The following is a 12,501-nucleotide window of genomic DNA, read 5'->3' on the forward strand; positions in this document are numbered from 1 at the left end:
CAGATGCAGCCTGACGTGCTGAGTTACTCCCGAAATGTGCATCATTTTATGTAAATCAGCGTACATGTTACTATATTGTTCACAAGTTCATAAGGTATAGAAGTAGAATTAGGCCATTCAGCCCATCGAGTCCAAACTGCCATTCAATCACTGACGACCAATGCCGTTTAGTCCCATTTTCCTGCCCACCCCATAACCCTTGACACCCGTTCAAATCAAGAATTTGTCTATCTCGGCCTTAAAATTATCAACTGACGACCTCCATAGCCCTCTGTGGCAATCAGTATCACAGATTAACTATCTATTGACTAAAGATGTTCCTCCTCACTTCCTTTCTAAAATAGCGCCCTTTAATACTGAGGCTCTGACCTCTGGTCCTGGACTCTCCCACCCGTGGAAATATCCTTTCCATATCCACACTATGTATGTCTTTTATTATTCTGTAAGTTTCAATAAGGTCCCCCATCAACCTTCCAAATCCCAGCGAGTAGAGGTCCAGTGCTGTCAAACGGTCAGCGCATGCCAACCCACTAATTCCTGGAATCATTCATGTAAACCTCCTCTGGACCCTCTCCAGAGCCGACACATCCTTCATCAGATACGGGGCCCAAATTTACTCACAGTACTCCAAATGCGGCCTCAACAGCGCTTTATAGAGCCTCAGCATTACATCTCTGTTTTTGTATGCCAGTCCTCTTGATATAAATGCTAACATTGAATTTACCTTCCTTACTACTGATTCCACTTGCAAATAAACTTTTCCTTAAAAGTTAATGCACCTCCGATTTCTGGATTTTCTCTCCACTTTGAAAATTATCTATTATTCTAGAAAACTCCACTTAGAAAATAATCATTCTTATTACCAAAATGCACGACTCCGCACTTTGCTACACTGAATTTCATCTGTTACTTCTCTGCCCAGTCTCCTAACCTGTCCATGTCCTTCTGCAGAGTCCTAGCTTTCTCTACACTAGCTGCCCCTCCACCGATGGTAGCACCATCTGCAAGGCCTTCAATTCCTCACCCAAATCATGAACATACATCATGAAAAGAAGCGCCCCCCAGCACCGTACCTTGCGGAACTCCGCGAGTCACTGGCAACCTGAAAAAGTGTCTCTGTAAATTGACCCTCGAGTGCAGGGAATGGATGAGAAAGTGGGATAACATAAAACCACCGTTGTTTCATTATGTTCTGTCTCTATCTGGACGATACATAATGGACGATTAAAGCAGTCTTGCTTACTTGAACTTTATTGTCTTTGTGCAGTTGTCATCTCTCTGCCTTAGTAACGTTATCTGAAACTGGGCCGCGAGCACGGTGTCACCTCTAAAACAGTCCCCCGTACAACAGTACTTAAATAAACAATCCTATTGTTACATCTTTCTTTTTCTTTTTTCAAGTTAGTCTCTTCCCCTTAGGTATTCTAGTGCAACAAACTTGTACCATATGCTCTGCTCATTTACAACAGATCTAACAACATAAGCAATAATAAATCAACAGTTCAAAACATCAGTTTTCCAACAAGTGCATAAACAACACATTTTCATTTCTTTCATTTTTTTTTTTTTTTTCTTTTCCTTTCATAGTCCATACTCTAATCACTGAGTATAGTCTGTCAGGTAGCGGGGTCTGATAACTTGTCGACCTGACCTGGTGACCGTGTCTTGGTTCTCTGCTGGGCCATCTGGCGGTATGGCCGCCTCAGTCACTGTTGGTGTGGGTGTGTTTTGTGTTGGTGTGAGCGTGGTGAGATTGTGTCTGAGGTGGCGACGATTTCATCTCAGAACACCTCCTGACTCTAACTCCACCTCATACGATCTATGGCTCACCTGTTGGACCACTCTCGCTGGTCTCCAGCCCTTGTGTGTGTCACAGGGCTGTACTCTCACACTGTCCTCTCTTTTCAGAGTGTCCATGTCTTTTGCTGTGCGGTTGTAGTACTTTTCCTGTCTCTGTCTGTTGTATTTCAGTCCCTGTTCGTCGTGTGTTACCTCTGGCTTCAGCAGAGTGTCCTTTGTGGGAAGCAGGGTCCTGGTCCTCCTGCTTAGGAGTCTCTGTGCCGGGCTTGTGTTGAGGCCCTGGCTCGGTGTGTTGCGATGATCCAGCATTGCCAAGTACAGATCCTGTCTCGCTGCTGCAGCCTTCAGCATCAGGCGCTTGGCTGTCTTTACCGCTGACTCCGCCTTCCCATTACTCTGCGGGTATCCCGGCGACGATGTACTGTGTTCAAAACCCCACTTCTGGCTGAAGTGCTGAAACTCTTGTGATGCATACTGGGGTCCGTTATCCGAGATAACAATGTCAGGAATCCCCTGTCGGGCAAAGTGGGTCTTGAGTTTTTTGATCACTGTGTTGCTCTTAGTGTCAGGTAGATAATCGACCTCCCAAAAGTTTGAATAATAATCCACTGTTATCAGATAGTCTTTATTGTGAAAGGAGAAAAGGTCCGTTCCTACCTTGGCCCAGGGTCTGCTGGCCATGTCATGTGGATGTAGTGTCTCTCTTTGTTGCTTTGGGTCCACTGACCTACATATGTCACATTTGGCGATGAAGGTCTTGATCTCCTCGTTCATTCCAAGCCAGTATACACACTCCCTCGCTCGCCTCAGACATCCTTCTACTCCCAGGTGAGAGGAGTGGATCCTGTGAGTGATGTCCACCCTGAGTGCGTCAGGTATCACGGCTCTGTCTCCTCGGAACACTATGCCGTCCTGGAAACTCAGTTCATCTTGGAAAGTGTGGTAGTGCCTGATGTCACTTGGTAAGTCCTTTTTTCTCTTGGGCCACCCTGACAGTATTCTGTTTGCCACACTCTGTAACTTTGTGTCATCTTTTGTTGCAGCCCTGATGGCACTCAGCCTCTCTGCTGAAATGGGTAGGTAGCTGACCATGTTCACAGTCTCTATATCTGTCTCACTCTCTCCCTTAGTGCTCTCTAGTAAGTATGCTCTACTCAGCGTGTCTGCAAGTAGCATATCCCTGCCTGGAACATAGGTCACACTAATATCATACTGCTGCAGTCTCAGTAGCATTCTCTGCAGTCTCTTAGGTGCACTAAGTAATGGCTTTCTGTGTATATTTTCTAGAGGCTTGTGGTCGCTTTGTACTGTGACCTCTCTACCATAAGTATACTGATGGAACTTTTCCATCCCAAACACTATGGCTAAGCATTCTTTCTCTATTTGGGCATAGCCCCTTTCAGTTGGTGTGAGTGCCCTACTACCAAATGCTACCGGTTTACCTTTCTGTGTCAGGGCGGCCCCCAGTCCCGTGTCAGATGCATCACACTGAAGTGTCAACTCCTCTTCCTTGTTGTAGTACTGTAGAACTGGTGCTTTAGCGATTTTGTCTTTCAGTCTTTGAAACGCCCCTTCTTGGATGTCCGTCCATTCCCACATGTTCTCCTTGCGCGCGAGTTGTCTCAGAATCTGAGTCATCTGAAAGGTGGTCATAGAACTTAGACAGATAGTTGACCATCCCAACTAATCTCTGTACCCCTTTCACGTCCGTTGGCCTTGGCATCTCTCTGATTGCCCGTACTTTCTCCAGGTCAACCCTCAGTCCCTCGGCCGTGAGCAGATGACCTATGTAGGGTACCTCTTTTTGTCTGAGCTTGAATTTGTCTGCATTCAGCTTGATGTTACGCTCTCTGCACCTGGTTAGAAAGCGTCTGACTTTCTCGTCGTGGTCCTTTCCTGCCTCCTCTTGTGTTGCTCCTTCCCCCGTGATTAACACATCATCTGCTATGACGCAGACTCCTGGGGGGCCCTCCAGGGCCTGCATGAGCTTTCTTTGGAACACTTCCGGTGCTGGGCTTATTCCCATCGGCATCCTTAGCCAACGGAAGCGACCAAATGGGGTGGCGAATGTGGAAGGTAGCTCGACTCTTCCTCTAGTTTGACGTGCCAGAAGCCTTGCTTCACGTCGCAGACTGTGAATACTTTTGCCTTTGACATCTCCGGCAGGATGTCATCTATAGTTGGGAGTGGATAGTGACTTATTTTTAGTGCCCGATTCAGAGGTTTTGGGTCTATACAGATCCTCAGCTTCCCATTAGGTTTTCTCACTGCGACCATGCTACTGATCCAGTCAGTGCTGCGTTCCACTGGTGTGATTATCCCTCTTCTCTCTAGATCTTTGAGTTCCTCTTGTAGAGGTGTCATCATAGCTACAGGCACTCTGCGCTTTGGAAGTTTCACTGGCGGTACTCTGTCATCTATCTCTATTCTATATTCACCCTCCATGCAGCCATCTCCGGTGAACACATCCTCAAACTCTTCATTTATTTTGTCCATGGTCACGTATTTGCCACTTTCTCCCTTTGTCACTGGGCTCGGCTCTTTCTTCACTATGTTGTCTATAGCCAGAATATTCTCGTACTGTACTTTTATCAACTTCATTGCCTCGCTGGCTTTTCTGCCCAGTAAAGGGATTCTGCTACTCTGGTCAACCACTTGAAACTCTAGTCTGTACAGCTTGTTGTTTCTGGGGTTTCTGACCTTTACCTTACATGTACCCAGAGGAGTCAACTTGGTCTTGTTATACATCACTAGCACTTTCTCAGTGTGCTCTAACTGTGTGTCTGGGTTTAGTAGATCGATGGGGATGATATTACAGGTGGCCCCACAGTCTATCTGGAAGTCAACTAACTTTTCCCCTATCTTCATTCCTGCAAAGAGCTGCTGGCCCTGACTGTGGCTGTTTTTAACCTGGTTTACAGTTTCATCCTCTCTATTTGCTTCAGTTATACAGTTGACATCCTCATAAGAGTCACTGTCACTAGTCTGCTCTGTAACTGCATGCACTTTCTTAGTTTTCCTACTGCTCTCTTGTCTCGATCTGCACTGAGCTGCAAAATGATTTTCCTTTCCACACCTCTTACACTTTTTCCCAAAAGCTGGGCATTTTTTCTTATTCCTTTTGTGTGTTCTTCCACAAAACTTGCACAGTATCTCATTGTCTTTTTGTCTCTCTTCTGCCTGTTTCAGTGCATGTACCTCCTCCACTGTCTGTCCTTGCAGTGTTCTGCTAATCTCCCTTGACAGCTCTGTAGCTCTACAAATGTGCAGGCATGTCTCAAGAGTCAGCTTCTCTTCCCTGAGTAATCTCTCCCTCAGTGCTGAGCTATTTGTACCACACACAAGTCGATCTCTAATCAATGAATCTCTAATGTCCCCAAAGTTGCAACTACTAGCAAGTATTTTCAAGTCTGTTCCATAGCTGTCCACGTTTTCATCCAATCCTTGGTTCCTCATGAAGAATCGGTACCTTTCCACAGTCTCGTTTACCTTTGGGTTGCAGTACTCGTCAAACTGTATGATCATTGAACTCACTGTGGTCCTCGCTGAAGGGCTAGCACTCGACAAAGTTGCCCAAAGTTCCCTGCCTTTTTCTCCGATGAGATCGTTGAATAGCTTGACTTTTGTGGTCTCTTCGGCGTCTGGCATGGTAAGGTCCATGTACAGTGTAAACTCCTCCTTCCAACTTTTCCATGACTTCGCCAAGTTGTTGGAATCCAAAACCAAAGTTCCAGGGGGTTTTAGCCCTTCCATCGCTGTCAGCTAGCTGTTGGTTTTTTTTTTTCTTTGCCGGCTTCTGTAAGGCTAACGTTAGCCTGCTGCTAGCTAGCTAAACTTTCACTTTTCTAGTTAATTCTGACAATTATCCACGTCCATCCCGCCGCTGCCACCATGTTTCATTATGTTCTGTCTCTATCTGGACGATACATAATGGACGATTAAAGCAGTCTTGCTTACTTGAACTTTATTGTCTTTGTGCAGTTGTCATCTCTCTGCCTTAGTAACGTTATCTGAAACTGGGCCGCGAGCGAGCGCGGAGTCACCTCTAAAACAGTTCCCCGTACAACAGTACTTAAATAAACAATCCTATTGTTACAACCGTGAACGAGTGATCGATGGTCAGTGTGGATTCGGGCCTGTTCCCATGCAATATCTCTGACATAAACTAAACGTGTTTTACTCCAGCAAGTTTAGATTTGACGGAACGGCTGTAAAACAAAGGTTTTCACAATATCTCAGTGCACGTGACAATAATAACCCAATACCAGCTTATCCCGTTTCCCTTCAGCCTCTCAGCGGGACCCGAGCGGTTCACACACACGCCCACTGTCGGATGTGACGAGCCCGTCTCTTTCCCCGGGACACTTTCGCTTCGGCCGCTTCCCCTCGACAGACCGAGCCGGAGACTTCACACTCGGCTACAAGCCGTTTAATTTCAAGGAGAAGCAGAAATGTCTGGTGTAAAGAACAGAGAGGCAGAAGCACTTTCTCCTCGGAGAGCAGAGTGTGGGTCCGGTGTATCGGCGCTGAGAGAGTCGCCACCAACCAAGCGGCCGTGACCCGTCTCCCCGCACTGTCCCCCTGAGATGTGGCTTCACCGCAGTTGGGTGAGTGGAGGGGCGGCTTTAACACAATCTCTGTCCGTGGCTCCGAGGGTGAGCGCTGAAAGGCGCAGTGTTATTATTACCCGGATAAAATGCAGCCCCCAGCGATGCACAGACACAGTCACGTCCCCTCCCCACCCCGTCCCCTGCCGAGACTGAGCCTCCCCCACCCCCACAACACCTGTGACCCCCCCCCCCCCGATGTGAACCTGCGAAGCTCTGAGCCGCAGCGCTGCTTGTTCTCTCCCATCGCGGATTTCCCCGTCGCTGCTGCGGGACTCTCCCACTTTCATATTCCTTACTTCGGAACGGAGACCGCTCTCTCCCGCCACTTTCCAAATTTCCAGTGGCATAATTTCACTTTTCAAACATCAGCTATTTCGGATTGTAGCATATTAAAGCGGGCAGCATGGCAGAGACAACTGACAGAATCCACAGCCACCGGTCTCGGCAGCACAGGCGGCAGCTCCCGGATCACAAGTCGCTGCATTTCCATATCCAGAATTTCAGTCAGCGATCAGGAACCGTTTTCGTAGCTGATTCGTGTCTCAGATCGGTGCTTTACTCAGTGCACGATGAAGATGGTTTTGGGCAGTGTTTGCAGAGTTTGGATTGTGTGTGTGTTGTTGTCCGGGTCCCTGAGCCTGGGCTGTGAGAGGCTGCAGTTACTGCAAGTTCTCAACACGGACACTCTGGGCAAACTGAACGAAATGGTGAGTTGTACACGCTCCCAGAGGCGGATATTTGTTGTTAAAAAGTCAGTGATTACATGGAGCCTGTTCTCTAGTATTTCGCTCTCTGGGGATGTTTATATTCTGCACTCTGTATCTCCCCCTTCGCTCCACCCATTGTACTTGTTTGCATTTACAACATTATTATCTGTTTAGAATGGATAGCAACAAAAGCTCTGGGGTTGTGAGTAACGTTGGAATCTTTTCTCTCAGGGTGGCCACCTACCCCGACAGTGTGTGACTGAGCGGCGGTCGCTGAAAACCAAGCCCTTGAACCTGGTGAAACTTTCCATGGGGGTTACGGTGAGTTAACTCTGCATTTTACTTAAACGTCGTTCACTCAAGATCTTTATGTTAAGTAATTGAAGAACCCCATTTAATTCTTTGCCAGAGAAAGTGATATCAGTTCTTCCACCCCACGGTACTCTCTATTTCTGACTCCATTACTGAGCTCGTTCACACTGAATGTATCTCACTGGAGTTAACACACCTCTTCCATCTCTCTCTCTCCCATTCACTAGTAGCCTGTGCTCTGCATCTTCTCATCATTCTACATGCTCTACTACTGTGTTGCACCCTCAATCATCTTCTGCCGTTCACACTTACACCCTCTATACCTGTTTTACCTCTATTCCAGTTATCTCACCCACCTATTGAGTTTACATCTTGACTTAACCTCCTGGGAATACTCTACTCCCCTCAAAGCATCTCACAACTTGTGTCCACCATAGGCGGTGTCACCATTGACACCACACTAACCTGTTGATGACTAAGCGCAGAGAGGGATTCTGAGATTCACTTCTGGTCTAGTTAAATATTTCCACATCTCAGCAAGTCCATTGGGTTCAAGGAGGAGAAAGCACAGGGAGACAGAGGAGAGGTGTACAACATTATGAGTGTCTTAGTACGGGTAGACAGCCTTTATATTTCCCCTGTAGCAGAGATATCTGTAACCAGAGGCCATGAGTTTGAAGAAAAATGTAAATGTTTAGATTGCCTACAAAGAAACATCTTTGTCCAGTCTATAGCTGGATTCTGGAGTGCACTGCCTAGTATTGGGATCACCATGGTACAGCAGGCTCAATTGTTGGTCTGCCTTGATAGATAATGGAAGGAGTGAAAGTAGACACCAGGAACTACAGATGCTGGTTTACAAAAAAAACAAAAAACTGCTGGAGTAATTAAGCAGTTACCTCAGCACTTTGTGTCTTTTGTTTTACACAATGCGAGGTAGAGATAGAGAGGGCTGAAGGACCTATATTGTATCTCCATCGTGCTGTGGTTGTTGACATACCCCCCAACTCAAGTTTTGAAGTGTAGAAGGTGTGTGTGCTGAATTCTTCCTGTTATTATTATGGGGTGGTTGTTACACATCCGCTACCTGAAGGTCTTGATATGATGAATGTTCAGACAAATTACAAGACTCTTCCTCCCTCCTTTAATCTTTTTAAGTCCCCCATCCCCTAACCAACTCGCCTTTGTGCCATTCCTGGACCTACAGATTTACCATACAATTGTTCATAAGCCCATATGTTATTGGAACAGATTTAGGCCATTCGGCCCATTGTGTCTACTCTGCCATTCAGTCATTCATTACCTATCTTTATCTCTCAACCTCATTCTATTGCCTTCTCCCCTTAAACGCTGACATCCGTACAAATTTAGAATTCTGTCTAACAATGCCTTAACAATGCACTTTGAATTGGCCTCCACACTCAACAGTGGCAATTAATACCACAGATTCACCATCTGTCTTAAGAAATTCATCCTCATCTCCTTTCTAATGGTACGCCCCATAATTCTGAGGCTATTGCCTCTGGTCCAAGACTCTTCCACTAATGGAAACATCCTCTCCACATCCACTCTTTCCAGGCCTTTCATTATTTAGTAAATTACAAAGAGGTCATTCCTCATCTTTCTGAACGACAGCAAGTACATGCCCAGTGACATCAAACACCCATCACATGTTCACCCAATCGTGCCTGGGATCATTCTTGTAGAACTCCGCTGGACCCTATCCAATGCCAGCATATCCTTCCTCAGACATGGGGACCAAAACTGCTCACATTACTCCAAATGTGGTCTGACCAGTGCCTTGTAAATCCTCAGCATTACATCCCAGCTTTGATGGAATTATGAACTTTGATGGAAATTGCAATTGAATTTGCTCTTGCCTTCAGAAGTTATTGTTCAATTGTTTCACACAATCAATTCAGGCAACTGTTTCCTTTTATACATCTTTACTGACATTGTACACCTCTATAAAATCTCCACGTCACATTCACTGTTTGATGAGATTAGTCAGATCTTCTCCCATCTCTCCCTGTAATTCTGGTCCTTCAGCATAGATTGTATTCTTGCAAAGTTTTCACATTCCATCAAAGACCGTGACACTGTGTCCTGCATCTGAGGCTGTACTGCTTGTTAATTGATCATACACTGTTTAAACCTCTAACTACAGATTACAATTCCACTGGCTCTGACCTTCTTTCAGTTCTGTGTGTATAGCAAGCCTCCAGTCGAGAGTTAATTGTCTGAAATAGGTGCTTGATTGTGACTTATCCTATTCTGCTAATATTGTTAAGCATTATATTTCAATTTAAACCAGATTGGATCCAGGATCTGGCTAATGTCTCTATGTGTGTTTTGCACAGGCCCAGGACAGGATCCAGATTGTCCATCAAACACTGCATCACCTCCGCAGGATCTACAGCATGAACCTGAGCTCAGTAACGTGGGTCCAGGCCACAGTGGAACACTTCAGGCTTCTCCTGGATCGGCAGTTCAGAGAGCTGGAAGTCTGTGTCAGGAAACCAAGCACAGGGTCCAGGGCAAGGAAGAATGCCACAGTTCATAAATACTTCAGGAAACTGAGAAAGTTTCTGAAACTGAAGGTGAGCTAATTGTCATGAAACTATGTGATTACTAACAGATTTTACAGACAAATTATTTCTGTTCATTATCTAATACATTTTCTCGATATTTTCCCTTTTGCAGGGATTCAGTGACTGTGCCTGGGAAATAACTCGCGCTGAGACCAGGGCACATTTACAACAGCTCCTTCTCATCATGGCAACAATCAGCAGGGAACAATGAGGATATTTCAGAGACTGAATCATAAGAGACTCAAATTGATGACTATTTAATGTACCTTTTTGTTACAGAAAATATTTCTTATCATATTAGTATTACATTCCTGGAGCAAAACTGAAAAATTACTGGAAGGACACAAAGTGCTGGAGTAACTCAGCAGATCAGGCAGCATCTCTGTAGAATATGGTTCGATGATGTTTCAAGTTGAGACCATTCTTTAGATTTCTTATGCCGGAAACGTGATAAATGAAATGGAAGATGTTCAAACAACTCAGTACGTGTGGAGTGGAAATCTGAGTTATCCTAGGTCAAATAAACTGCAATTACCAGAAATGTTAACTGTTTTTCAACCAGAATTATTATTATTCAATCAGAAGCGTTAGTTATATTTTCTCCTCTTAGCTGTTTTTCTGAACTGTGGAGTATATCCAGCATTTTACAATGTATTATTCCGTTATTTTGACGATTGAGAGTCATGAAGAACAAAGAACATTTGGATATTTCTCTTTATTTAAGTGTTGATTTAATTTATTGATATTTATTTTTGTACCATTATCCTGTGGTGAACTGTGAATCTTGAAAGATCCTCTCATTCAAAGAATGACAAATTTAGTAAATTAATTAAATTCATTTAGTGAATATATTCATTTCAGTTTATTTATATTTGCACTGGCATATTTTTAAGCATATATCAATAGTGGTCAAAATCTTTGTTAATTTATTGTATTTTATAGATCAGTGGATATTTTTTTGTAAAATAAATTATTTTTCAATGAAATGCGGATATAATGTGTTTTCAATATTGCATATTTTTAGCATTGTATTTATTTTTGCCAATCTGTCTAATGAATGGGAATTCTCGCATTTCCAGACAAGTCCCTTGAATATATTTTTCCCTCTGTAATCTCACATCGCATAAACAAAGTATGTGGAGGTCAAGATGCCAGTTTTTTGGACTTATGTGAGACCCCATTTGGAGTATTGCCTGCAGTTCTGGTCACCATGTTGCAGGAAGTATGTGTAGGCTTTGCAGTGTTGGCAGTATGGGTTTACCAGACTGCTGCATGGACTAAGGTTGATCAGCTGTCAGGAGAGGTTGCACAAACTTTGCTTGGAAAGGGTAGACAGAACCCTTTTCCCAGGATAGGAATGTCAGCTTTAAGGAGAATAGGGCAAAATGTGATGGAGATGTGTGGGGCAAGTTTGTTACTTCTTGGGGCAAGATGGTTGCCTGGAATGGGGTGCTGGTGATGGTAGTTAAGGCAGAGATAACATTGGCAATTAGATGCCTTTAAATAGAGACATGGATATTCAGGAGATGGAACGGGAGGCAGAGGTAATTAGTTTAACTTGGCATGGAAATTATAGGTCAAATGATCTGTTCTCTGCTGTACTGTCCTATATCCCATGTTGTCCTGGGGACTGGCCAAAGCCTCCTGACTCATCTCCATTGGATGTAAAAATGTAAAAATGGATCAGCCTCCAGTTACCACAGCCAGTGCTTGGGGCATCTCAGCAAGTTTGTCACATCGAAGGTCCTGGAAGAGAGAATGTGGGTGACCATGAAGAAGGGAATAAGACCATGAGTGCAGGTGACCTCAGTGGCCATCCCTCTTCATAAGAGGCACGCTCCCTTGGGTGATGTTTGGTGGACAAGAGGGGGGAAGGGGAATGGGGAATGAAACCTCAAGGTAGTGTCCAGCAGGACTGTGAAATCAGCCCTGTGACTTCAGGCAAAGCATTAGTGGTGGGCGACTCTATAGTTCGTGGTGAAGACTCTGCGGCAGCAGTCAAGACACCAGGATGATGTGCTGCCTCCTTGGTGCCAGGTTTTAAGTACATCTTGGAGTGGCTGTATAGCATCCTCAAAGGTGGTTGGTGGAGTGTGAAGCAGCTGGAGGTCGTTGACACAAATGACAGAGGTATGAAAAGGAAAGAGGTTCTGCAATGGGTGTATGGGAAATTGGGTAAAAGGCTAAAAGGCAGGAGCTCCGGGGTAATGATCTCTGGATTGCTTCCAGTACCTCGTGAGTGTAGGAACAGAAAGCTAATGTAGTTGTATGTATGGCTGAGGAGTTTGTGCAGGAGGCAGGAATTCAGATTCCTAGACCGTTAGGATTTCCTCCAGGGCAGAGGTGATCTGCACAAGAGTGAGGGGTTGCACCTTAACTCCAGAGGTTCCTATATCCTGCCAGGCGGGTTTACTAGTGTTACACAGCTGGGTTTAAACTAGATTGACAGTGGGGTGCCTGTAGGGCAGAGGCAGATGAGTG

General features: G+C 45.0%; 2 protein-coding genes across 3 annotated transcripts in view; both read left to right on the forward strand.

Annotated features, from left to right (window-relative positions):
* Window positions 1–10,945, forward strand: part of LOC129710399 (interferon alpha-1-like) — a 12,122-nt gene extending 1,177 nt beyond the window's left edge. The window contains exons 1-4 of one of the 2 annotated variants that reach the window (XM_055657372.1): window positions 6,173–6,407; window positions 7,349–7,438; window positions 9,790–10,029; window positions 10,133–10,945. In XM_055657372.1, coding sequence (XP_055513347.1) covers window positions 6,387–6,407; window positions 7,349–7,438; window positions 9,790–10,029; window positions 10,133–10,231 — 450 coding nt within the window. In that variant the 5' untranslated portion in view covers window positions 6,173–6,386 and the 3' untranslated portion in view covers window positions 10,232–10,945. Of the gene's footprint in view, window positions 1–6,172; window positions 6,408–7,348; window positions 7,439–9,789; window positions 10,030–10,132 lie in introns of those variants that run through there. The other variant, XM_055657371.1, reaches the window with a different exon arrangement.
* The window catches only part of LOC129710397 (interferon tau-3-like), a 75,962-nt gene that overhangs the window by 11,227 nt on the left and 52,234 nt on the right, over window positions 1–12,501 (forward strand). The gene's annotated exons all lie outside the window — the stretch shown is intronic.

This window comes from Leucoraja erinacea, chromosome 27, assembly GCF_028641065.1.
Source record: "Leucoraja erinacea ecotype New England chromosome 27, Leri_hhj_1, whole genome shotgun sequence".
Taxonomy (NCBI): Eukaryota; Metazoa; Chordata; class Chondrichthyes; order Rajiformes; family Rajidae; genus Leucoraja; species Leucoraja erinaceus.